The sequence below is a fragment of the Erythrolamprus reginae genome, chromosome 1 (genome assembly GCF_031021105.1).
Source record: "Erythrolamprus reginae isolate rEryReg1 chromosome 1, rEryReg1.hap1, whole genome shotgun sequence".
Classification (NCBI taxonomy): Eukaryota; Metazoa; Chordata; class Lepidosauria; order Squamata; family Dipsadidae; genus Erythrolamprus; species Erythrolamprus reginae.
The window spans coordinates 40010432-40037350 of NC_091950.1; the positions used below are offsets into that span (position 1 = coordinate 40010432).

Consider the following 26919-nt stretch of genomic DNA (forward strand, 5'->3'; position numbering starts at 1 on the left):
CCCTCCTGGCTGGTCTCCCACCCCAATACTAAGTCTAGTTGACCTTGTTTAGATTTCTACCGCTTACTAATAGTTCAAAAGCTGCTACTTCCTTCTGTTCCATTTGTGGCTCCCAGTCTGCTCCCTATCAAATGACCAACAGATATTAGATGCTTGGACTGCCATAAAATCAGAGATGCTAAAGACTCTTGACAAAGTTTCCTTCTCTACTGACCTTCTATTTTTTTTCCTTATCAGATAAGAGGGGAGTGTTTGCTATTGTGTTGAACATGGTGGCATTGATCTGAATTAATCATCACACTCCTCAACTGCATAATGGCATATAAAATCCAGCAGTCAATTTTAAAAAACACACCTAAAAAGTATAAAAGGATATTTTAGAAGTCCCTTGAGTGAGTGAGTGAGTGAGTGAGTGAAGAATAAAAAGAAATATAGATAGAAGGCATTCAGAGTAAATAAGGCAATGCATGTGGGGAGAATGCATAAAGATGAATTAAATGCAGAAAGGCTAAAAAGCAGAAAGATAGAAGGAAGGAAGGAGGAAAGGAAGGAAAGAAGGAAAGAAAAAGAAAGATGGAAAGAAGGAAAGAAAGAAAGAAAGAAAGAAAGAAAGAGAAAGATGGAAAGAGAGAAGGAAGGAAGAAAAAAGAGAGAAAGAGGAAAAGAAAGAAAGAAGGAAAGAGAGAGAGAAGAAAGGAAAGAAAGAGAGAGACATAGAGAAGGAAGGTAGGAGAGAAAGAAAGAAAGAAGCAATGAAAGAAAGAGAGAAATTGAGAAATAGAGAAGGAAGGAAGGAAAGAGAGAAAGAAGGAAAGCGAGAGAAAGAAGGAAAGAGAGAGAGAAGGAAGGAAAGAAGGAAAGAGAGAGAGAGACATAGAGAAGGAAGGAAGGAAGGAAGGAAAGAGAGAAAAAACAAAGGGGAGAGAAAAAGAAAGGAAGGAAAGAGAGAGAGAGAGAAAGAAAAAAGAAAGAAAGAAATATTGTTTTCATACAGAAACACATAAAACTAGGAACTGGGATTATCATCAACTCTTCTCTGAGAAGCGACGAATTTGTGTCTAAAACCTCTGAGGTAAAATCCCCCCCTGTAAAGAGCAAAAATCCAATCAAGGACACAAACGCGGGGTGGCCAAACGCCTCCTTTGAAGCGGGCCAACAGATGCGCGCGATCCTAACGCGAGCTCCGCGGGCCGCCTCCGGGCCGGCTGGTCTGAGAGGCGGAGAAGACGGAGTGGGAGGGTAGGTGGGAGGCGAGGAAATGCAGAACAGCCAAAAGCGAGCGAGGGAGGGAGAGAGAAAGAGAGCGAGAAAGAGAGAAGAGGGGAGGAGCCGGGGAGGGAGGGGAGATTGGAAGAAGGGACGCCGAGGGATAGAGAGCCGGGCGGCGGTGGCGGAGGGGGGAAGCGGGAGCGGCAGGGACGAAGAGACGGTAGCGGGCGGGGCAGCGGGGATGCTGCTGCCAGCAGGCTGTAGGCGCCGCACGGTTCCTCAGCGGCTGGGCTCGGCGGCGGCGAGCGGCTGAGGCGTGGAGCCCCGGTGTCCCTGCAGTGCCCTCCGTTGCGCTGAGCAGGGCTCGGGCATGAAGGCGAGTCCGGAGCCAGGGAAGCAGCAGCAGCAGGGCCAGGGGGGTGCTGCTGCTGCTGCGGTGGCGGCGCCTAAAGAGCCCGATCCGCGCTGGCTGAGGGACGGCGCCCGGAGCGAGGCGACGGAGGCGGAGCGGCTGCGCACCCGGGAGCGGCTGGAGGCCACGCTCGCCGGGCTGGCCGAATTGGGATTCCTGCGCCAACGCCAGGAGCTGCGCGTCAAGCAGTTGCTGGCCGCCGCACCCTCGCCGCCTTCCCAGTCCGGGGAACCGAGCGGAGCCGCTGCAGGAGCCGTTATCCCGCCGCGCAGCTTGGAAGAGAAGTTCCTGGAGGAGAACATCCTGCTTCTGCGCAGGCAGCTGGTGAGCCGGGACAACCAACCACCCAGTCAAGGCGGTGGGCGCGCGAGGCAGGGGCGCAGCCAGACCAAAAGGGGGGGGGGAGGCCGTGGAGGTTCCTTGAATCTCCTCAGCTACGGAAGGACGGTTGAGGGCGGGAACCCGGCTCTGGGTTTTATTTTATACCCAATTTCCCTACCGCTCGGAACACGCGGGAAGCGCGCCTCTGAGCATGTACAAAGTGCCTGTGAAGAGGATGCATACGGGAGGGAATTTAGTCACGCCGTCTGCGTGAACGCTTCTTCTTCAGGGAATTTCACATTTCTCTGAGGGGATGTTTTCTCTGAAGGGACATTTCTCTGAGGGGAAAAATGATTTCTGTTTTAAGCATTACTTTGCGCCAGGTCGTTTTAACCGTGAAGGTGAGGAAACACGGCATGTTTCCTCATCTGAAAAATGAAGAGTCCCTCACATGGGTGGGTGCAGTTTTAAGATCTGCCAGGACAACCCCCCTCCTCCCAAGATAACGATTCTTCTCTGAGCTGCTGTCAGAGAACCTTCCTCCCCGTCCTTCATACCGAGCAGTTTTGACTTTTGGGGTTTGGCAAGACAAGAGGGCTCTGCAGCCTTTTCAGTTGTTATCCTCCTGTTGGGAACATCCGTAGAAAGCACTGGTTTTCCTCATTCCTCAGTAGGAAGAAACTCAGCAGAAATGTGTGTGTGTGAGAGAGAGAGAGAGAGAGAGAGGGAGTGAGGGATAGAGATGGGAAGAAATGGCAGGCGAGGCAGATGCCAACTAACTCATTTGTGAAATGGATGGGTTTGCTTCTGCATGAGGTGCTGAAGGTACCTCCGGGGTCTCCTTCCACTCAAAAGCGGACAGGCTGTGTGGCTAGAGGGAGGGTCTCCAATGGAGCATGAAAAAGAGGTCAAAGAGGAACCCCTGAAGCCCCCCGTCCTTTGGAAATATGGAAGCCGCACCTCCTGTATATTTTGGTGGCAGCCCAGAAGGGAAAAGGCAGGAACTTTTAAGCAGTAATATTGAAGGGTTGTTTCTCGGTGTTCCTAAAACATCACAATTCCAGGGTGTACACAGTGTTAAGAAGAACCAAATTCTGTGTGGCCACCTTCCATTATTCTTGATGTTAATTTAATTTATTTCTATGCCGCTCAATCCGATTGGGACTCAGGGCGGCTTGCAACAATATGAAATACAGATTTTTAAAAAAGCCAAATATTAACTACTCAAAAACAATAAAACCTCATTAAAATAAATAAAACCCAATAAAAACTGTCCAATCAGAACAAACATACATATCACGGTCCCTTCGGAGCAGGACAGCTGGCCTCCCCAGCCTTCTGCATAAGTGCCTGCCCTTGGCTCACCCTTCTTTTGGCTAACAATAGCTGCCATACCTGTAGTATGTGGTGATTAATTACTGCAGCTCCAAATGAGGGGCTTTTTGTCATCCCACTGCACGGAATGGGACCGGTGGGAATAACCTCCTTGCCCTTCCCCTAAATCCAGCACACTTAGGTTTTGGTGCCGCAGCTAGCTCAGTTTTTCCATTCGCTTACAGATATGGGTGTGTGCAAAGGCTTAGGAGGAGCCTGGCAGGAGCCTGGCTGGGCATCAAGTTGCATATTAGATTGGCTGCTTGAAGGGAATCAATTCACCTCCTGCAGATGCTGTTAATGTTGTTGATGTTGGCAGTCGACAAAAGCTGGGGCTGGACTGGGAAGAAAGCATTTATCTTATTGAGTTCCTGTCAGTGCTGCGGGAGCATATCTGAGATGCTTGCATTAATGCTGTAGTGCAACGGGAGAAAAGGACTTAAATGAATCCAGCCATCGGCTGAGTTCCATTGTTACTCTGCGGAAAGGGGTGCAAAACTGCTTGAATTTAGTCACTGGGGGTAATGGATGCTGCCCCCTCCCCCAGGAAACACCACTGCTGCAAAAATCCTATAGAAATGAATAGGCGAGGTGGCGAAAGTCAATAAAAAGACTGTCCTCTTAACACAGAGGCTGCAAAGAGCTTGAAGGGAGGGGGGGAAAAAATCAAAATTAAAAATGAGCCGGGGTGGCGCAGCAGGTAGAGTGCTGTACTGCAGGCCACTGAAGCTGACTTGTAGATCTGAAGGTCAGCGGTTCAAATCTCATCACCGGCTCAAGGTTGACTCAGCCTTCCATCCTTCCGAGGTGGGTAAAATGAGGACCCAGATTGTGGGGGCAATATGCTGGCTCTGTTAAAAAGTGCTATTGCTAACATGTTGTAAGCCGCCCTGAGTCTAAGGAGAAGGGCGGCATAAAAATCGAATGAATAAAATAAATAAAATAAATAAAACTGCTGCTTTGCTAAACTGGAATTTCATCCCGTTTCCCAGTTCTTAGAAGGGAACTTAGAGCCGAGGTGGCGCAGTGGGTAGAGTGCAGTACTGCAGGCCACTAAAGCTGACTGCTAGATCTGTAGGTCAGCGGTTCAAATCTCATCACCGGCTCAAGGTTGACTCAGCCTTCCATCCTTCTGAGGTGGGTAAAATGAGGAGCCGGATTGTGGGTGCAATATGCTGGCTCTGTTAAAAAGTGCTATTGCTAACATGTTGTAAGCCACCCTGAGTCTAAAGAGAAGGGCGGTATTAAAAAATAAGTAAGTAAGTAAGTAAGTAAGTAAGTAAGTAAGTAAGTAAGTAAGTAAGTAAGTAAGTAAGTAAGTAAGTAAACAAACAAACTCAAACAAACAAACAAACAAACAAACAAACTAGAAAAGAGCAGGCTGGGCTGGAAGGTGGGGTTAGGTGTGTCATCTGGAGTCATTGCGATGCCATATGAGATCCAAGTCCAGCTCCCTATGAATTCCATTGATCCTTATCTTGCGACAATTTAGCTTTTGACTGTTAGTGGATTAGATTTTTGTATAGAACTAGCAGTAATAAACTCTTGCGCGCTTTGACCTTCACGAATGTGTCTGGTTATTTGTGCCTGACAGGAAGATATGAATGTACTTTTCTAGAGAGGAAGTTAACCTTTTGGAGCATGAAGATCTCTGCTGAATGACTACCAGCAGTGAATCTGGAGATCTTGCTGTCTATCCTTTTATTAGCGTTTGGACTTCTGCACTTTTCCAGAAGGCTTTTAATTTAATCAAAGTCAAAAGGAAAGATTGTTAGAACTTCAGTCATGGGGCTGCTGCTTAAGCAGCCAATAGAGAGTGCTTGTGCTTGTGGTTTCTGTGCCAGAAAAACTCTTGTCTGCAGAGTCAGTGAGGCGAAAGCCAGAAATGTTGCAATTGATACAAAGCTGACTTTGAATCTGATATTAAAGGTTGAGAGAATATGCAAAATTTAACACTTCCAAGAAACTTCAAGGAAATGGAAGAAAGACAGAATGTGGCAGGAAGCTTGAGACAAGGCCCAAAGTGTGTGATTTGTGAAAGTCAGCCTTTACTATTCACTCTGGTGTTTTTTGGTCCTCATTTCTCGCCCTGGAAGAAGCCAGTGACAATTCTCTTGAGTCTTCTTATCAAGGAGACGCTGGTTGTGTCCTTGATGTCACCACTGGACTCAAGCTCAATGTGAAGGAAATTTTATCCCCCTCCAGCACAATTGCCAATTGGCAATCCTGCAGACATCATCATTTGCATATCAATCCTTTTAGAGATAAGAAGAGCCTCATTTTACGCTTTAGGATTTTGGTGGATTTGGTGCCAGTCATCTCCATAGCTTTCCCTTCCCCACGCAAAAGTTGAATTTGAAATATCCCAACAGACCTGTTCTTGGGGGCATTGGGGACTTTGGAAACATTCCATCTTTTCTTACAACCTTTACCAGTTGGCATCCAAGGAATGGAATTAGAATTCAGAAACCAGATGAGGCTGGGACAAAAATGATGGTTGATTTGTGTGTCAAAGAGAGCAGGCAAGAATGTGATTCAACTTATGTTTTACTGTCTGAGCCAGGAGCAGGAATACAAAAAGGTCATTTGCATGGTAATCGTTCCAGCCATTCTCACCTATTAATATCCTCAGGAAAGAGATCAAAACAGAAGTAATTTGTTATAGTAAGAGGGTATTGGCTTAGAAATAGGAAGATAATTCTCCCCCCCTTTCTTCCCTTTGAGACCAGTAGCTGTGGGATTTGCATATAAAGCTGGACCGTAGTTGATTCAATATTGCAAGTCATAGACTATGATTTGTAAATGACAGTATCAGTGGCAAACATGTTGCTTAATTAAAAATTGAAGTGAATCCGGCTATAATACAAGTTGTTTCTTTGTTTTAAGGAATGCAAAAGCTTTTTTCATTCTATGGTCCATGTTTAGTCCCTAGATAGCATGTTGAAGACCTACTCCAGGAACTGAATGTGAGATTTGATTTAATAGCAATGTAATTAATATTAAATAATGAAAAAATGATTACAGATAATTAATGCACATGGTTACTATCAATTCTCATTTACAATAAACTCTTATGGAGTCTCTGTTTAAAGGTCAATGCAGGGAACTTGAAAATGTCCAGAGGAAATAACCAAAGAAGGTGAGGAGGACTAGCCACCAAGTAGCAGAAGGACTTTTTTCAGGAGCTGAGTATATTAAGCCAGGAAATCTGATTATTTGGACATCTGTTAATGTTACTTACTGCTAACTATTGCACAGGTCTCATTGAAGGCTAGGACTGTGAAAAAACAGCACAATGGGCAAACCGGAAGTCCCGAACTTCCAGTATGCCTGCTATGTTGTTTTTTGCCCTCTGGGGCTTCAGGAAGCTTTCCTGAAGCCTTCGGGAGGTGAAACCATTCTCTAAGGCCGAAAATCAGCTGGCTAGTGCGTGCATGCACACTGGAGCTGACATATGACAACCCCTCGCGTGCCCTCCAATATGGCTCCACATGCCATCTGTGGCACATCTGCCATAGGTTCAACATTACGGCCCTATACCATTCCAAACAAATGGTTGTCCAGTCTCTTCTTGAAAACATTTGTTTGTTTGTTTGTTTGTTTGTTAGTTAGTTAGTTAGTTAGTTAGTTTGTTACTTCCTTCCTTCCTTCCTTCCTTCCTTCCTTCCTTCCTTCCTTCCTTCCTTCCTTCCTTCCTTCCTTCATTCATTCATTCATTCATTGGATTTATATGCCACCCCTCTCTGAGGACTCAGGGTGGCTTACAACATATAAGAAACAGTGTATATCCAAATCTAATTAATTTAAGTTAATAATCTAAAAAACCTGAAAAACCAGTTAAAATGCTCTCACACCCATTCAATCAGCAAGCTCTCATATACATTCATCGGCCAGGGGGCAGTGTCTAATGACCTCAGACCTGGCGGCACAAATGAGTCTTCAGACTCTTGCTAAGGGCAAGGAGGGTGGGGGCAGTACGAATCTCCAGTGGGAGCTGATTCCAGAGGGCTGTCCCCCCCCCCCCACAGAGAAGGCTCTTCCCCTAGGCCCTGCCAAGTGACATTGTCTAGTTGACGGAACCTGGAGAAGGCCGACTCTGTGGGACCTAACCAGTCACTGGGATTCATCCGGCAGGAGGTGGTCCCTCAAGTAATCTAGTCCATGTCTAATTAAACTAGGTGTACACCAATTCTTGAAACTATTCTTCATATGTTTTAGTCTGCAATTCATAATCCTCTTTGTGGCCCTTCTCTGCACTCTTTCTAAAGTTTCAATCTATTTAAGATCAGTCATTATCATCAGGGCAGCTTTGATCAGTCCTGGGACTGGAAATAATCTAGAAACACCATATATTATGGTATGTATGTATGTATGTATGTATGTATGTATGTATGTATGTATGTATGATATTTATTTATTTATTTATTTATTTGTTTGTTTGTTTATTCATTCATTCATTCATTCATTGATTTGATTTGATTTGATTTGATTTGATTTCTATGCCGCCCTTCTCGAGGCAACTCAGGGCGGCGTACAACATCAAATATAACAATATATGAGAAATCTGAATAACTATAAAAATTATGAAAAAATACTAAAAAACATTTTAAAAGACCCTATGTACACTCACACACATTCATCCGGTCCAATATTATCTAGTATCGGCCGGAGACAGTCTCATCACTCACGGCCCCCATGCCTGCCCACAGAGGTGGGTTTTTAAGGATTTATGAAAGACCAGGAGGAGACCATTTCCCTAATGGAAGAAAATCATAATACATATATGATAATTAAACTAAATTAATTATCTGCTTCAAAGTAAGTCAATTCTTCCTAAACAAGTTTACAGACCAGTTCTTGAGACAAATCGTGAATATTAAGGGGCGTACATAAGTGCACTGGTGTGCCTTTCGTCCCCTGTCCAATTGTCTTTCCTTTCGTTCACCTATCTTATATATTCTCTTCCTGTCATATTTCCTCTCCTCTAAGCCCACTTTCACCCTTTTTATATTATCACATGTCTATTTTCTTCCTATGTACTTGTGTATTGGACAAATGAATAAATAAATAAATAAATACAGTGTTCCCTCGATTTTCGCGGGTTTGAACTTCGCGAAAAGTCTATACCACGGTTTTTCAAAAATATTAATTAAAAAATACTTTGCGGGTTTTTCCCCTATACCATGGTTTTTCCTGCCCAATGACGTCATATGTCATTGCCAAACTTTCATCTGCCTTTAATAAATATTTTTTTAATAAACTTTAATAAATAAACATGGTGAGTAATGATCTAAATGGTTGCTAAGGGAATGGGAAATTGCACTTTAGGGGTTTAAAGTGTTAAGGGAAGGCTTGTGATAGTGTTCATAGCCAAAAATAGTGTATTTACTTCCGCATCTCTACTTCGCGGACATTCGACTTTCGCGGGCGGTCTCGGAATGCATCCCCCGCGAAAATCGAGGGAACACTGTAAAATAAAATATTGGAATGGATTGAGGGACCGTTGAGCATAAGTGGAATTAACTATCCTTGCCATTAAAGGATTATGAGGTTTAACTTATTTGCCAAAAATAGTATTGAGGTACTTTAACACTAACAGTGAAACATGTCAGTTGAGGAATTTTAGATGGCATTAAGTAGTTCACAGTCATCCCAGTTGTAGACATTTAAATCTGAAACAAGCTTTGGGAAATATACTGCTCAAAAAATAATAAAGGAAACACTTAAACAACACAATATAACTCCAAGTAAATCAAACTTTCTTTGAAATCGAACTGTCCAATTAGGAAGCAACACTGACTGACAATCAATTTCACATGTCAGCACATTCAACTTTGTACAGAACGAAGTATTCAATGACAATATTTCATTCATTCAGATCTAGGATGTGTTCTTTGAGTATTTTTTTGAGCAGTGTATATAGGAAAGACCTTGGTTGAAGAGCTAGGGGGAAAAGATGCTCTCTGGAAAATAGATAAAAGACAGCATAGTCGTCCATTACCCTGGGAGGGGAATCATTACCCCCTCAGAGAGGGTACGCAACTTGGGCATCCTCCTCGATCCACAGCTCACATTAGAGAAACATCTTTCAGCTGTGGCGAGGAGGGCGTTTGCCCAGGTCTGCTTGGTGCACCAGTTGCGGCCCTATTTGGACCGGGAGTCACTGCTCACAGTCACTCACGCCCTCATCACCTCGAGGCTTGACTACTGTAATGCTCTCTACATGGGGCTACCTTTGAAAAATGTTCGGAAACTACAGATAGTGCAGAATGCAGCTGTGAGAGCTATCATGGGCTTTCCTAAATATGCCCATGTCACACCAACACTCCGCAGTCTGCATTGGTTGCCGATCGGTTTCCGGTCACAATTCAAAGTGTTGGTTATGACCTATAAAGCCCTTCATGGCATCGGACCAGAATATCTCCGGGACCGTCTTCTGCCGCACGAATCTCAGCAACCAGTTAGGTCCCACAGAGTTGGCCTTCTCCGGGTCATGTCGACGAAACAATGTTGTCTGGTGGGACCCAGGGGAAGAGCCTCCTCTGTGGTGGCTCCGACCCTCTGGAACCAACTCCCCCCGGATATCAGAGTTGCCCCCACCCTCCTTGCCTTTCATAAGCTTCTTAAAGCCCACCTCTGTCGTCAGGCATGGGGGAATTGAAATATTCCCTTCCCCCTAGGCTTATAAAATTTATGCATGGTATGTCTGTATGCATGATTGGTTTGTTAAATTGGGGTTTTTAAAATTACTTTTAATATTAGATTTGTTTACATTGTCTTTTTACTGTTGTTAGCCACCCCGAGTCTGCGGAGAGGGGTGGCATACAAATCTAATAAATACAAATACAAATACAAACTGAACAGCGAGCAGGGCAAACGAAAGGGCCCTCCCTAGTTTCTTGGGCTGTAAAAAAAGATGGTGGAAGAAGTGTATTTTCAGGCTGGCAAGATTCTATTAGCTTCTTAATAAAGTGAAATTGGCTTACATGGCTGTTTTCCCCTGTTTGGTCCAGCTTTTGATACCCACATCCTCCTAAATCAGGGTGTACTTTCTAATTCCACTGATGGAAAATAGTTATGTGGCGATAGACAAGGATTGCATTCTTGAAGGCTTTAAATTCCAGTAACACCATGGAAGATCATCATCTATCAACTTGCTGCATATTTGGGGAATATAAATTTCAAAGACTGTGCCACAAGAATTTTTGGATATACATCGAAGCTGTTTTAAGTATACCCCAAAATAGATGCGAAATGTAGATTGCACAGTTCTATTGATGCCAGGCTTGGCTTCAGTTGTCACTGAGTGCAAACTCCAGCAAGATTTAATTTGTCTCCAAAGTGTGTGGGCTGGGATGCCAGCCATTCTGCTGAGAAGCTGCCATCAATTATATAAAGCAATTATATTTTCCAGAACGGAGAGAAACTTGTGAACAACCAGTAACCCTCTTCATGGTTGCTCCTTATAAGTCTCTGTCACAGTTGCTGCAAAAGTTCAGTGGTTCATTTTGTTGCCCAAATGTCTTTATTTATTCAACAACGTTACATACTCAATCACTTTGACAGTTTATAATACTAAGCAAAAAGCAAAAACAGGCAAACTCATCTATATGCATTGGTTGCCGATTGGCAATGAAGGGCTACCAAAAATTTTATTACCACACTGTGAATGTGGCTTATGCATTTTCTTTCAACATCTTTCAGTGCAAATTGGATGCTGTGGGGTGAAGTTCCATTTTTGCTACCCCACTGCGTCCCCCCCCCGTCTGGGCAGTAGCTCACTCCTCCTTCCGGACACAATTCAAAGTGTTGGTAATGATCTATAAAGCCCTACATGGCGTCCAGCTAGTTACATATGGTTGTTGTGTGAGGAGGTATGAATGGTTTTTTTAAAAAAACAATACTCGGTTTTATAGATGAGTACACTTAGTTTTTTAAATTTATTGGATTTAGATGATTACATTGCATTGTTCTTTTTTTATTTGTTGTAAGCTGCCCTGAGTCTTTGGAGAGGGGTGGCATATAAATCCAATTAAATAAATAAATGTTTAAAAACCCAGAAAAATAGCAGTCATTTATCAAATGGCCAATTGCAAATACGATCTAAATTGCGTTGTTAGTTATTACCTATAATTATAATTATTACCTATAAAGCCCTATATGGCATTGGACCAGATTATTTACGGGACCTCCTTCTGCCTCATACATCCCAGCGACCAGTTAGGTCAACAGAGTCGGCCTCCTCCAGGCCCCGTCGGCCAAACAATATTGGCTGGTGGGTCTGCAGGGGAGAGCCTTCTCTTTTGCGGCCCCGACCTTCTGGAGCCAACTCCCTCTGGTGATCTGCACTACCCCCCACTCTCCTTGCCTTTCGGAAGGCATTAGGGACACACCAGTGCCAGCAGGCCTGGGAACCGTGAGCGACTGCTTGTCCCAGTCATTGCATGAAAGAAGGATGATTGATTGTTTTATTGTGGGCTATTTATTTATTTAATTTATTTACTGGACTTATATGCCTATAAAACATCTGTAATGTCTTAAATTCTATTTATTTGTAATTGTCTCTATTTTATCCTTGTAAGCCGCCCTGAGTCTGCAAGGAGAAAGGCGGCCTATAAATCTAATAAAGCTAACCCTAACCTAAATTGCCTTGTAACGTATCATCAGGGAGAGTGTAAAGGCAGAGAATTATTATGGAGAAGGATTGTTTTTACTCCCACATTCCCTGATGCAGGGATGGGAACTTTTGTCTGTCTATGCACACATGGGAAAACCGGGTAGATTCCCACTGGAAGAGATGGACTATGTTTTGGTGCCAAGCTATAAAGAGCTTTATAAGTTAAAAATCCCCAGCATCTTGAATTGGACTGTGAAATCTAGTGGTAGCCAATGAAGCAACCAATAAAGCTCTCTTCCTGACCAACTGTGGGGGGCAAAAAACTATAAAATGGCTCAAACCCTGGTGGCACCCACAGAAATGGAGTCCATCTCCTGGACAACACTGCAGGCAACTCTAAAAGAACACTGCACTCGTGTAACAAACCCAATGGTCAGCAAAAATGAGTTTTACCATCACCACCAACGCGATGGTGAATCCATCAATGACTTTGTTGCCAAACTCCGGTAAATCGCTACCAAATGCAAATTCATCAACCTGAAGGAGATGATGTCAAGAAGATCAAATCATTCAGAAGCCCCCACTGCCTATTATTCTAAGATACTACTTAGGCAACTGGACAAAGAAGCACTCACTGCCATGGGCAGCATCAAGCATTTCCATGAATACCTTTATGGCTGCAAGTTTGAATTTACAGCTGGACTGAGAGATAGCTTCTTCAAAAGAAGTCAGACTACTGATTCCTTCAAGGCTGTTAGCAAGTTGCCATCCTTCCAAAAACATTTACCAGTTCATGAACCAAGCTTGGCATGCGCTCCCCCTATTCTTGTTTTTTGAAGAAATGGGGGGGAGGGAGCAACGATTCAGTCTACTGTTGGATGGGCAAATCCTAATCACTTAATTGGCTTTCAAGCATCTGATGAATTCCAGATAACATTGCAAGGTAGCAGTGTTAGCAAAAGATACAACATTTTCAGGTTGCTGTGCTCAAAAACAACAACCACCCCTTTTCAACTGTTCACACTTACTTAATGTTATTTTTATAGAATTCATATTTTATTCCCCCAACTCATCACATAACGCAGCCTTCAATTCATGGGAAAAATAAAGAATAACCAATGCCTACTTTATTTATTTATTTATTTATTCATTCATTCATTCATTCATTCATTCATTCATTTATTTATTGGATTTGTATGCCGCCCCTCTCCGGAGACTCGGGGCGGCTAACAGCGACAATAAAACAGTGTACTATAGTAATTTGGTATTAGAAATGATTAAAAATCCATTAATATAAAAACCAAACATACATATATACCATGCATAGAATTTTAAAGGCCTAGGGGGAAAGAGGATCTCAATTCCCCCATGCCTGGCAGCAGAGGTGGGTTTTAAGTTGTTTACGAAAGGCAAGGAGGGTGGGGGCAGTTCTAATCTCTGGGGGGAGTTGGGTCTAGAGGGCCGAGGACGCCACAGAGAAGGCTCTTCCCCTGGGTCCCGCCAGGTGACATTGCTTAGTTGACGGGACCCAGAGAAGATCCACTCTGTGGGACCTTACTGGTCGCTGGGATTCGTGCAGCAGAATTTGAATTTGAATTTGTTGATATATTTGCTGATGTTAAAGACATAAGTGAATGACTTTTTGTTGTTGCCAGTGCAGGCTAACTTGTAGTATCAGGCGAAGCAAAGTTTTTTGGATGTGTGGGACAGGCTTAGTATGCATATGGCTGGGGTGGGGTGGGGGGAAATAGCTTGTTTCTAGACAACTCTTGCTTTCCAGGCCTTGAGTCCAAACAGGTGGAAATGAAAATTTGCAACCTGTCAAATCAAGATTTGGGTTGCATTTTCAGATTGCAATGCTCAACAATTCAACAGAAGTTTGCAGTGGAGCAAAGAAGTCCAATCCAGGTTTAATATAGCAGGGATAGACAATCTTGCCTCCTTCTATGATTTGGACCTGGCGGGTTGAAGGAACTTGTGTAGCTAAATAAAATAGTGAGCTATTTCATTCACACGTGTATATACGTCCAGAAGGGCCTTCCAAGGGGAACAGGCCATGATGATGATGATGATGATGATGAAATAACCTTGCACTGTAAATCTAGTGAAGCAGCCATAGAGCTCAGAAGACCACATGAGCAAAGTGAGGGAGAGTCCTGCAAGGAGAGATTGAACAAAAGACTGTACAAAAAGTTTAGGCTGGACTTACTTTTGCCCAAGGGTTTTGTATATAGCACTTCAAGCTGAACACTCTTCCTGAACCCTTTAAGAAGACTCATCTCTTGTGTAAAATCCTTAGCCCATCCTTCCGTGGAGCACTTTTTAAACCCTCATATGCCCCAACATCCTGTTCATTGTCCCATCATTCATGCTGTTGTGGAGCATGTGAGAGTTGTATAATTTCAGCACCAGTGTTGCAAGTTAGGACAATAGGACAGTGGGACAGGGACGGTAGGCACAGTGGTGCGCTTATGCACACCCTTTACCGACCTCTTAGAAATGGGGAGAGTTTCAAAGTGGGGGAAAATAAATTGGTTGTGTCCCCTTGCTGGCTGTGAGACCTCGGACAAAGAGGGCTCCCTATATCCTCATGCCCCTCTTCTGATAAGGATCTCTATCTTCCTTTAGAGTTTAAAAGAAGGAGCCTTTCAGTCTCAGCCAGTAACTATTGATGGGCTGGGAGAATCACATTGGACCTAGGATGATTGCCTGGGGACAGGAGATACTGTCTCTTCCGGCGATCCTAGATTAGTCTTATCCCTGTGCAATTCCAGATTGCAATAGAGATTAAAACTCCGATGCAGCAGAAGCTACCCTCCCTCCAGCTCTGCAATTTCACACGTGCTCATTAAGTAATAGGTATCCATTTTTAGAACATCCATTATAATTTAAAATGGCTGCGTTTAACATTTTTAAAAGATGTATTGTATAATGATGAGCAAATCTTGCTCAAGATAACGCTGAAACAGCCCCATTTTGGGATGCTTTTGAAAATAATGAAAAAGGGGAGATAAAGGTTTTATTAGCAGTCATCATTTGGTACTGAGAGGGATGTTGGTTAATCTCAGAAAAGTGAACTGGGATATACAGTACATGGTTAGTACTTGAATAGATGCCTCGGATCCTTGCTAGAACTATAGGTTAAGCTAAAAAATCAGTGATGGTGTACACCCCAGAAAAAAGACAGTGTCAATCCATTTCCACACAGCCTCTGAGAAAACAACATGCAGACTTAGTTGAATTTAAGTAGAAGAAGGCTTTACTTGTTCTTTATTCTGCTTTTGTGATCAGCAATGTTGATGTATTGAGAATTTTAACATAGGGAATTGGAACTGGACTGGCACTGACAGGGTCAAGTTTATGACACATTGGTTCTCTCTCCATGTCAGGATCTGGAGCTGCTGGGGGTTAAGGAGGCTTACAGTATTTGTGACTTTCTGTTGTTGCTTTTAAGGACCCTAAAATATGCTATGCATGCACAATGTTTTTTACCTCCTTACCGAATTAACTCATTTTCTGGATTCTCACAACACACCAAATTATAAAGTTTGCATACCATCCTAAGCTACAAAAAACCTGAATCCATGGTAATGCCATCTTATCATTTTATTTATTTATTAGATTTGTATGCCGCCCCTCTACGTAGACTCGGAGGCACGTTGTATGAATGAATTTACAATTTAACTGTCCTGGTGTACAGTTTAATTAAAAAATCAAGATGGCAGTGCTTTGAGTTAGGCTTTGAATGCATGGTACTTGCCACCATCTGGATTAAGTATGTATATGTTCTGCTATGACATGGTTACCCTTCGGGTGGAAATAGTCACCAAACATGTCCTTATCCTGCCAAAAGGATGAGGGGAGAGAGAGAGGAAGGGAGAGAGAGAGAGAAAAAAAATAGAAACCTTTGTGAATGGGAGTTTGAGGGAAATATTTCCTCTCTCCTTCAGGCAAACGGAGAAAAAAAATACAGAATGGAGGAAGAAGACCTACGTGCACTAAGGGCTTCTTTCATTAGAAAAAATGTTTTTATTTTATTTATTTATCAGATTTTTTTGTCCTGGCTTAATTATTTTGTAAGTAATTCAAGGCGGTGAATGTACCTATTAATCCTGTTTTCCCAACAACCCTCTTAAGTCGATAGGTCAGGGATGGTGAACTTTTTTCACCCTCAGATGTTGAAAGAGTGTGTGTGCATGCTATCACACACACACGAGTTCCCACACCCATAATTTAATGCGTGGGGTAGGCAAAAGCAGCTTTCCTGGCCCCCCAGGGGCCCTCTGGAGGCCAGAAACAGCCTGTTTCCCAGCTTCTGGTGGGCCCAGTAGGCTCGTGTTTCACCCTCCCCAGACTCTAAAGGTTTCCTGGAACCAGGAGAGGGTGCAAATGCCCTCCCCATCCCTCCGGAGGCTTTCTGGAAACCAAAAACACCCTCCCAGAGCCTCTGTGTGAGCCAAAAACCAGCTGGCTGGCACATAAATGCACATTGGAGCTGAGCTAGGGCAACAACTCGCGTGCCTAGGTTCACCATGACTGGGATAGGCTGAGAGAAAGTGACTGTTGCTCAGTCACCCAGCCAGCTTTCCTGCCTTAGGTGGGACTTGAACTCATGGTATCCTGGTTTCTAAGCCAGCACCTTAATCACCACACCAAACAGGTTCTCTTTTCCCTTCCCATTGCACGCCAATGGATGAATACGCTCCATTGGGTTGTGCACCAAAGACATGTATTCCTATTCTCTGCTTCCAAGCTTTTTCATAGACCAAGAGTGGCTTTGGAGAAAAAAAAAAAAGATAAATAGGTGGATTTTCCTCCCTCCCCCCAGTTGGTTGAAAATTGTTCCATAAACTTGTATGTTGTAACACGGCAATCAGAGCATGCAGAAACCTTGAGCATCTGCCCCTTAAATGACACTTCAAAAAGGGCTTCCACATTCACAAATGGCCTTGGACCACTAAGTGATTCATGTTGCGCAAGGCTGCCCTTGAATGAAAGCATTTAGCCTGCCAGATCGACCCCATTTTTCTTCTTCTGGGAAACATGCTTTGTTTTTAGAGAAATGAAATGCTAGAAGATGCAGGGTATACAGTATATACGTAAAGTAAGAGCTTTGTGCAACAGTGTTATTGAGGGATAGGTATAATTATAAGATTCAGCAGGAAAACTGATTGCTCTGACCTGGAGTTAATGAGCTTATTTTAAACTCATTTTGTAACACTCTGCATGAAGAATATCTTTTACTTAAATGCTCTTACTGCTTTGATCAACCAATCCTTTCCTCTAACTGCGGATGAAGACAGGGATTACTACTCGGGCTTCAGCTGTACTGATCTAGTTCTAATCACGACGACACCACTTAACAAGGATATACAATCATAATTTGCCATTCAAGGAGCGTGGGCTAATATCTAGTCTCAACTATTCAGCCCAGATACCTGTCTTGGGTTGTTTATTTTGTAGAAGAGCAGAGCTGGGAATTCTGCCAGTTGTAACCCAGCATATCTGGAGGGCGCCAGACTTCGGGAAAACTGTATTATAACAGTAAGCCTGTAATTCTACACAAGTTCAGGAAAAGGTCAGCAAGGGTTCAGGGTTTAGCTACCTTGAATGAAACTCAGTTTCTTGCCTCGCTTTTAAAGGTTATCCTTTCCATTACAAAAGTACACCCTTCTGTCAACTTATAATAAACATTTGCAATTATAACCTTTCTTGAGTCTAAAACCTTACCCATAGGCTAAAGATAAAGCATCAGTGTTATTGCATAAATATTGTGTGCATTAAACTTCTCCCCCATAATTAAAATGGTTTCCATTAATCAAGAGCTTGGGTTGAACAAGACAGAGTTAATTTGGCCACCTACATAACTGTTTCCCAACCTTGGCAACTTGAAGATATCTGGACTTCAACTCCCAGAATTCCCTAGCCAGCGAATGCTGGCTGGGGAATTCTGGGAGTTGAAGTCCAGATATCTTCAAGTTGCCAAGGTTGGGAAACACTGACCTACATAACTCCAGTGCCACAACTGGGGAAAATGTTCTAGCTTCCAAAGCTGTTGTGCCGCTGTGCAGAGGCTTTCATTTCAGAGTTCAGACACAGTATTTCTGAGGGCAGGAAGGGTCCAGAAAAAAGCTCCAGAAAAATGACCCAATCCTTGACTGGGTTCACATGGAACATGCTTAAAAATCAGGTTGTTTGTTTGCCTGCTTGCTTCTTTGTTTGCTTATTCATTGATTGAGCGAATGAATTTGTATAGCCAGGGTGAAATTTTATGATTGGATAGAAAATGGATATGTATAGAAATTAAGTTAGAATGATGAAAGGGGAAGAAAATGGAGAATAAAAGGTGGTAGACCCAGATGACAAAATTAGATTTTGAGGAGGCAGCATTGGAATACAGGGATACCTCGTCTTACAAATGCCTCATCATACAAACTTTTTGAGATACAAACCCGGGGTTTAAGATTTTTTTGCCTCTTCTTACAAACTATTTTCACCTTACAAACCCACCACCGCCTCTGGGATGCCCCGCCTCCGGACTTCTGTTGCCAGCGAAGCCCCCGTTTTTGCGCTGCTGGGATTCCCCTGAGGCTCCCCTCCATGGGAAACACCACCTCCAGACTTCCGCATTTTTGTGATGCTGCAGGGGAATCCCAGTAGCGCAAAAACGGTTGCTTCGCTGGTAACTGAAGTCTGGAGGTGGGGTTTCCCAACGAGGGGAGCCTCAGGGGAATCCCAGCAGTGCAAAAACGGGTGCTTCGGCTGGCAAAAGGGGTGAGTTTTGGGCTTGCACACATTAATTGCTTTTCCATTGATTCCTATGGGAAACATTGTTTCGTCTTACAAACTTTTCACCTTAAGAGCCTCGCCCCGGAACCAATTAAGTTCATAAGACAAGGTATCACTGTACAGTACTTAGAATAAAGAAGTTATGTGTATAGATATGATATAGAAAACAATGAGTTTAGAAGGGACACTGATAATTAAAAGATGTATAGGCATATGTTATGAGCCGGTTAAATATAAGATGAATTATGATTAGAATCACTCAGAGAAAGGTCAAGAGGGAGAAAGAGGAAGTAGAAAGAGAAGAGAGGAGAGAAGGAGAGGAGGGGAGTAGGAAGGGGGAGAAAAAGTGAAAGAAGGTAGAGAAAGGAGGAGATGGAGATAGAGGGAGTGTAAAGAAATGAGGAGCATAAGAACATAAGAACATAAGAATACAAATCTAATTAATAATAATAATAATAATAATAATAATAATAATAATAATAATAATAATAATAGCCATGCTGAATCAGGCCAAAGCCCATCGAGTCCAGCATTCTGTGTCACACAGTGACCCACCAATTGTCCATGGGGATCTTGAGCAGAAATAGAAGGCAAGACCCTCCCTTTCCCTTGACCCCCAACAAATGGTACTCGAGGGAATCCTGCCTGCCTCAACCAACATAGATGCAACACATGGACATCCGTTTCAATAACCACCGATACATTTGGCATCCATGAATCTGTCTAATCCTGCCTTGAAGCTATCTAGGCTGACAGCTGTCACGACCTCTTCTGGAAGTGAATTCCATAAACCAACAATCCTCTGGGTGAAGAAATATTTCCCTTGATTTGTCCTCACTTTCTTACCTATGAGCTTTAGGCAGTTCCCCCTCGTCCTAGTATTGTGTGATAGAGAAAATATTTTTTCTCCATCCACCTTTTCTATCCCATGCATGATTTTATACACTTCGATCAAGTCACCCCTTAAACGCCGTCTTTCAAGGCTGAAGAGACCAAGGTGTTGCAATCTGGTTTAATAAGGGAGGTGCTCCAGGAAAAGCAGACTGATAAATAGTATAAATAGATGCAAAGGTAGGATATTGATTCATGATAGATTGGATAAAAATGTATGATTATGTATGTTTTGATATGTCTTATGGTATATGCATAGATGTGTACATGGAAATTATGGATTAAAAAAAATTATATAACCAGAGTCTTAAAGATAGGATAAATGACTGAACACAAATATATACAATTTCAGACAAAACTTCAGAAAGAACGTGAATCAAGTTATTTTTAGAGTGGAGCTCCTTGGAGGCAGAATGTTAATTTTTGGAGTGTGTGTGTGTATGAGTATTCAGCTATTTGATAAGATGAAACAAGAGAAGGGAATAGTCACAGATGCATGAAGATAAGTGTCACTGGTTCTTCGAATAACAGTTCTGGTAACAATTGGAGAAGATACTTCAGTATTGCTTACTCTAGGAGTAACCTCTCTTTCTTAATAACAAAAAGAGTCTTAGATCTGTATATGGAAACCATGAGTATGTCTTACATAATAGATCTTTGCTGGTTTTGTGTATGGCACCCTGGCACCCTTAAATCTTCTTTTCTTTGTTTATGTGTGCAATAGCATAGTGGTATAGAGGGGAAAAACTTTGCCTTTAGGACAGAAAGTTTTAAAAAATCCATATTAGACACTATTGGTTTATGCTGTTACTATATATGCATTCTTCCTTAACCTATCATATACTGAAATCGGTTGTCACTCTGGCTATTATTTCAGAACTGCTTGAGAAGAAGAGATGCTGGCTTATTAAACCAATTGCAAGAACTGGACAAGCAGATCAGTGATTTGAGGCTGGATGTTGAAAAGACGGCAGATGAACACCTTGACCTGGATAGCCGTCCCAGTTCAGGTAACCATTTGCTGTTGCTAAGCTAGGCTACAATGATCAGCAGACTTTAAGCCTTTATAAAAGGGGGCTTGGCAACCCGGCATTCTGTGTGGGACTAGGCATCTAGGACAGTGATGGCGAACCTGTGGCACGGGTGCCACAGGTGGCACTTGAGCTGTTGTCCTAGTTCAGTTCCAACATGCATGGGTGTGCCAGCCAGCTGATTTTTTGCTTGCACAGAGGCTCGGGAGGGTGTTTTTGGCTTCCAGAGAGCCTCTGGGGGATGGGGGAATAGCCTTTGGAGCCTGGGGAGGGTGAAACACAAGCCTACTGGGCCCATCAGAAGTTGGGAAACAGGCCATTTCTGGCCTTCAGAGGGCCCCTGGGGAGCAGGGGAAGCTGTTTTCGTTGTCCCCAGGCATTAAATTATGAGTGTGCGCGTTAGCATACATCTACCCGAGGAAAAAAAGAGGTTCATCATCACTGATCTAGGACATCTCTCCAGTCTTAAATAAAAATGTCAAATGCCTTCTATATTGCACGGAAAAGGCAACTGCCAAGGAATTATATCCCACCGGGAACAGTTATGTTATAAGGAACAAACCGAGGAAGCTGCAGCCAAAACTCTGCTTGCTCAGATGACATGAATTATAGTTACAGCTTTTAATTTAGGTTCAGTTATAGTTGGAAGTTCAGTTATTTATACAGAAATTGAAAGATGTCTTTACTGTATCAGGTGAAGCCTTCCTTTACTTTTGCTGGCCTTTATACCTGACAGTTATTGCATCTACAGTACTATATTTCAGTATGTTTGCCAAAGAAAAAGGCACTGGTAGCCATAGTTCCCTCTAAGGTGAGCAGCTGAGCAATCGCTCACTTAAAAATCATCATCAACTCAGAATTTTCCAAACCTGCCCAGAAGCCGAGAGGGAAAGAGTGAGAGGGAAGGAGAGAGAGAGGAAGAGAGGAAGAGAGAGAAACAGATAGAAAAAAGAGAGGAAGGAAAAGAGAAAGAAAAAGAATGGGAGTAAGGAAGAGAGAAAGAAAATCAAAATCTAGTTTGAAACTAGCTCAACTATTTAAGTGGCATTTTGATATTGATAGAGTTGCCCTGTTATGAGCTCACTGTTATAGACACACAGTACAGTATTTTATTTTGAAATTCTCTGAGGCAAAACAGGGTGGGTTTTTTATTTATTTGTTTGTTTGTTTGTTTGTTTGTTTGTTTGTTTATTTATTTATTTATTTATTTATTTAATATTTCTGTGCCGCCCAGTCCCAAAGGGACTGCCGCTCAGACACTATACATTTCCGCCCACCCCGAAAAAAAATTAGAGGGAACACTGCTGGTAGCCACTATTCAGATGTAGCGTTTGACATTTGTTTACTAAAAGAAACCGGATTGCAATGTTTCATTAAGAGGTGGATGTGGGATGTAGTCTCAGATCTATCAAGTTGCTACGTTCCCTCTAGTCCATCTCATTTTTTTAAACAAATTCCCATTTAATTTGGAATGGGTTTTTAGGTTCAGGAGGAGTATGCTAGATTGTTCCCCTATTCCTTCCTCATGCTACTAATCACAAGCAGCTTTAATGGATTCTTTTGTGTGTGTGTGTGTTTTTTTAACAGGGTTTTATGAGCTGAGCGATGGGGCTTCTGGCTCTCTCTCCAACTCGTCCAACTCCGTTTTCAGTGAATGTTTATCCAGTTGTCACTCCAGTACTTGCTTCTGCAGCTCTTTGGATGCATCCTTGAGTGGTTCTGATGCTCGGCCCAAGTCTGCAGGTATAGCAAGAATTTCTAATATCCAGACATGTGTATGGTTACTTCTCTTTGCAACATACACCAGGGTGCTCATGCAACCTACTGGTTCTATTCTGGGTCGCAATCAGCCTTATCCCTATTTGTTTTTGGTCAATAGATACTGGGATAGATGGCAAAGATAGAAAACAATAGCATTACCACACAAGCTTCCACTGAGATGATGGCTATTGGATAAAAACACTGGATCTCATGATCCAATACATCAGTTGTTAGATTCCTACACTAAAGTAGGGGTGTCAAACTCAAGGCCCGCTTAGATCTAGATCCGCAGGCCGCAGGATGCTTAGCTCTTAGATCTGTGGGGCTGCCCTGGAAACTGTGAAGAACTGGTCAGCAATGCCTCTGCCAATGAAAATGGAGTTTGGGAGAGCTGTGGGTGGCCCTCCCAAGCTCTGTTTTCACTGGCAAAGGATTGCAGCAGGTGGTCACAGCTGAAAAATGGAGCTCGGGAGCCTATTTTTGCTGGCAGAGTGCACAAGCCGCCACAGGCGACCCCGACACAAGTGGCATCAAGCTGGCCAGGCCCACCCCAGCCATGTCCACCCTGGCCATGCCCACCCTGTCCCCCACCGAGGACAAACACAACCCCGATGTGTCCCTTAATGAAATCGAGTTTGACACCCCTGCACTAAACCAAACAACATTTTGATCTAATGTATGAAGCCAGAGTCTACGGAGAGGGGCGGCATACAAATCTAATAAATAATAATAAAATAAAAGACACTATAATTTGTGAATAATATTTTCTGTGAGCCAATCATGACTCAGTAAATGATGATTAAACAAAATATGGCTCAGCCCTGATTCCATGTTCTCATTCTCCCTCCCACCTCCCCAATATGGAAGAAAGGAATCGGCTGTAACCACTGGTTGGTAGCTGGGAGGTAGAGAGAACAGAGACATGGCTTCATTCCCATTTTTATATTCTTTCTTTTTAAACCAAATTACAAAAATCCTGTAGGAACTGAATATTATAAGAATAATATGCAAGTAAAGCTCTTCATTTATATTTTTATCAGCAATCTGTCCCAAATCTGTGGGCTAACGGGGTCATCCTCAGCTTGGAACTCTTTATAAATATATTGAGATAGGAATTGTCCATCCGGATTTTATAGAAAACAATATCCTAGACCTGGGGTAGGCAAAGTTGTCTCTTCTATGACTTATGGACTTCAACTCCCAGAATTCCTGAGCCACTCATGCTAGCTCAGGAATTCTGGGATTTGAAGTCACATATCATAGAACAGTGTTTCCCAACCTTGGCAACTTGAAGAGATCTGGACTTCAACTCCCAGAATTCCCCAGCCAGCATTCGCTGGCTGAGGAATTCTGGGAGTTGAAGTCCAAATATCTCCAAGTTGCCAAGGTTGGGAAACACTGTCATAGAAGAGCCAACTTTGCCTATCCTAGACTATTGTAGACATGTATTATGATTAATCCAAACGATAATAATTGTGATAGGAAGTTATGAGTTCAACTTTCATCTCCAAAATGTCATTCCTTACTTATCTCATCTCCACTTTCATTGAATTTCAGATTTCATCAGCTGGCTGGAACAAAACAAAGGAACCCAACAGAATGACCCTGCGGGGGCGGCCTCCCCATCAATGCCACAGGCAGATTCCTTTGACCTCATCGCAGACGTGCATCCAAAATACCAATGCGATCTGGTGTCTAAAAATGGAAATGATGTATACCGTTATCCCAGCCCTTTACATGCTGTTGCAGTGCAGAGCCCCATGTTTCTTCCGCCAGTGATCATTAGCCTGCCAAGGGAAGAAGTAGAAAGAACCGGTGACAATGCTGTCGATGTTGGAGCGGAACTCAACTCGGAGAAAACAGTGGATTCTTGTCTTTCACACACTTCTCGTTCTCCATCCTGTCCTTTGCCCAGCAGGAAAATGGATGGATATATTTTAAGCCTTGTGCAAAAAAAGGCTCCTTCGGTGAGGACTAATAAACCAAGAACGAATCTGAATGCAGACCTGGCCAAGGGGATTTTGAGGCATGGAAGCTTGTGTCTTCGGCCGACGGCTAGTGCTGCGCCTAGCAATAGTACTAACACTAAGAATCTCAACCAGCCACTTTCCAGTGGAACTACTCTAGACAACAGTGCCTTTTCTCCCATGAAGCAGAATTCAAAGGAAGTAGTAGAGCATACGGAGTTAAAAAAGATACCCCTACCTGCGGTTTTCCCACCAAATGCTAATAACGATCAAAGCAAGCCCTTGGTGAAGAATTTCAAAGCTCAAGAAGTGATGCGATCCCCTGTGACTAAGAGTGATGCTCCCAAGGAGAGTGGTCAACTCTATTTGATATGTCCTAAAGAAAGCCCAGAACAGCACATAACACCCTTGAAAGAAAAGAAAGCTGTCCAGCTTCCCAAAAAGCTATCCTTTAAAAGTATTAGCGGGATGCAGTCGGCTTGCTCTGTTTTGCCAGGCCAGGAGAGCAGACCATTGGTGGAACTTAAGAGTGAGGGTTCATCATCCCAGAGCCTGGAGGAGGGGTTGTTAGTCAATGCCCAGTTCATACCTGCTGAGCCACAACCTGTCAGACTTCACAAAGGCACCGGGAATGTCAAAATTCTCAAAGGTTCTATGGGGAAACACAGATCTCACCTGGTCACAGTGCTGGAAAATGGAGCTCAGGCTGGGCGGGAGAGGGCCAAACCCGTGGTCAAAAAGTGTCACTTCCTGGATGAGTTGGATCCAAATAAGAAGCCAAGAAAGACCACTTTGAGAGGGAAGAAAGGCCTCCACCTGCAGCCAGATGCCAACCATCCCAGTTGCCAGCCAGGTGTGCTCAAGTCTGTGCTGAGGCCCCATGGACATAGCAGAGAACCAGTAGTTGCCAAGCCCAAGCACAAGCGAGCGGACTACCGCCGCTGGAAACTCTCTACAGAGCTATCTTATGAAGATGCCCTAAGGCGGGCCAGGAGGAACAGGAGAGAAGCTGTAGGGGTCTTTTCACAGGTCCCGCATCCTTATCTTAGCCCTTATGCCTATGTTGCTAGTGACTCAGAATATTCGGCCGAGTGCGAATCCCTCTTCCACTCCACTGTAGTGGACACCAGCGAGGATGAAAGGAGCAACTATACCACCAACTGCTTTGGGGACAGCGAGTCCAGCTTAAGTGGAGTGGAGTTTGTTGGTGAAAGCACAACAACCAGCGACTCAGAGGAAAGCGGGGGCCTCCTTTGGTCCCAGTTTGTTCAGACTCTTCCCATCCAGGCAGTGGCCGCTGCTTCGGAGCTCCATGAAAATGCAGCCAAAACGTTTGTTAAGATTAAAGCATCCCATAACCTTAAGAAGAAAATCCTTCGCTTCCGGTCCGGCTCTCTCAAACTGATGACTACTGTCTAAATGTGTATGAAAAGCAAAGGATAGCAGCAATGATAATATCCCTGCCTCTTGGCGAGACGTATATACATATACAGTATATATATATGTAAGGGAAGTGAGTGCCAGGATTCTGGTGGGTTCCGGGGACATTTTTTCAGGACTTGGGAGCTATGCAGCTATGCTAACTCCAAGAAGGTCCTTCACCAGCTGTCATTAGAACTGCCTGCCTTAACATCTGGAAGAGCAGCTCAAGCAACGTTTCTGTGATGGAACACACACATGTTTCTGTATGTCTACTTTTGGGGCTGAGGACTATAGAAGGGTCAAGCAAGTAAGGCAGGGCACGTCCTGCAAGGTGATAATATTGTGCCGTGTCAAGGTTTCCTAATTTTTTCCAGCTTCAAGGTTGGATAACCAGTCTAAGGTTATGTAAGATGAAGGAATGGCAAAATTTTGGAGACAGGGCCAAACATGGGGATTTTGGTTGTTTGGGGGTCTGTGTGTGTGAAATTCAAGATTTTTGGGGGAATTTTAAGAGGTAAAATTAGGGGGAGATTTAAGTAATCTATTTTAGACATTGAAACCTCCAAAAAAAGGGAAAGCTGACCTTAAAAATCCTCCAAACTTTATGATAGAATGAAAGTGTCTGTTTAGTTCATTTTGGGAAGATCTCGGGAGCCAACATAAACCATGTTGGGGAACTCCATTTAAGCCAGGGTGTCTACCTCTGATTTAAACTTTGAAATAATCCCTGATAATAACAGAACATTAGGCAAATTTAATCTCCTCCTTCTGATGCACCATTTTTAGCACGACAAGGGCTCGCTTTGGAGGAGGGAAGACTTACTTCTTTTAAGTTTGCACACTTCCCATTCTCACTTGCCTTGAGCAATCAGGCAAGTGGATAATTAGAAGAATAGTATAAGAAGAGAAGAGAAAGAAGAATCTATGGCAGCCTTTTCTAACCTGATACCTTTAGGGTGGGGACTGCGATCCCAGGAAAGCCAGCAATTCAGCCCATTAGAGAAGGTTGCCTTACGTAGACCTTTTTGGGATCTCTCTGGTGCTACTGCTTTTGGTAATCCGCCTATGTAAACAAAACAAGGTGCTTCGTGTAAATACTTTTTCTAGAATGTTTTTTGTAAGGCA

General features: G+C 43.3%; 1 protein-coding gene across 1 annotated transcript; it reads left to right on the plus strand.

Moving 5' to 3' along the window:
* Window positions 1–1518: 1518 nt before the first annotated feature.
* On the plus strand, window positions 1519–26695 carry DACT1 (dishevelled binding antagonist of beta catenin 1). Its single transcript, XM_070750265.1, has 4 exons — window positions 1519–1945; window positions 20491–20623; window positions 22232–22387; window positions 23963–26695. Exons 1-4 carry the CDS (start codon window positions 1580–1582, stop codon window positions 25789–25791), a joined length of 2484 nt encoding a protein of 827 aa, XP_070606366.1. The 5' UTR covers window positions 1519–1579; the 3' UTR covers window positions 25792–26695.
* Window positions 26696–26919: the final 224 nt, after the last annotated feature.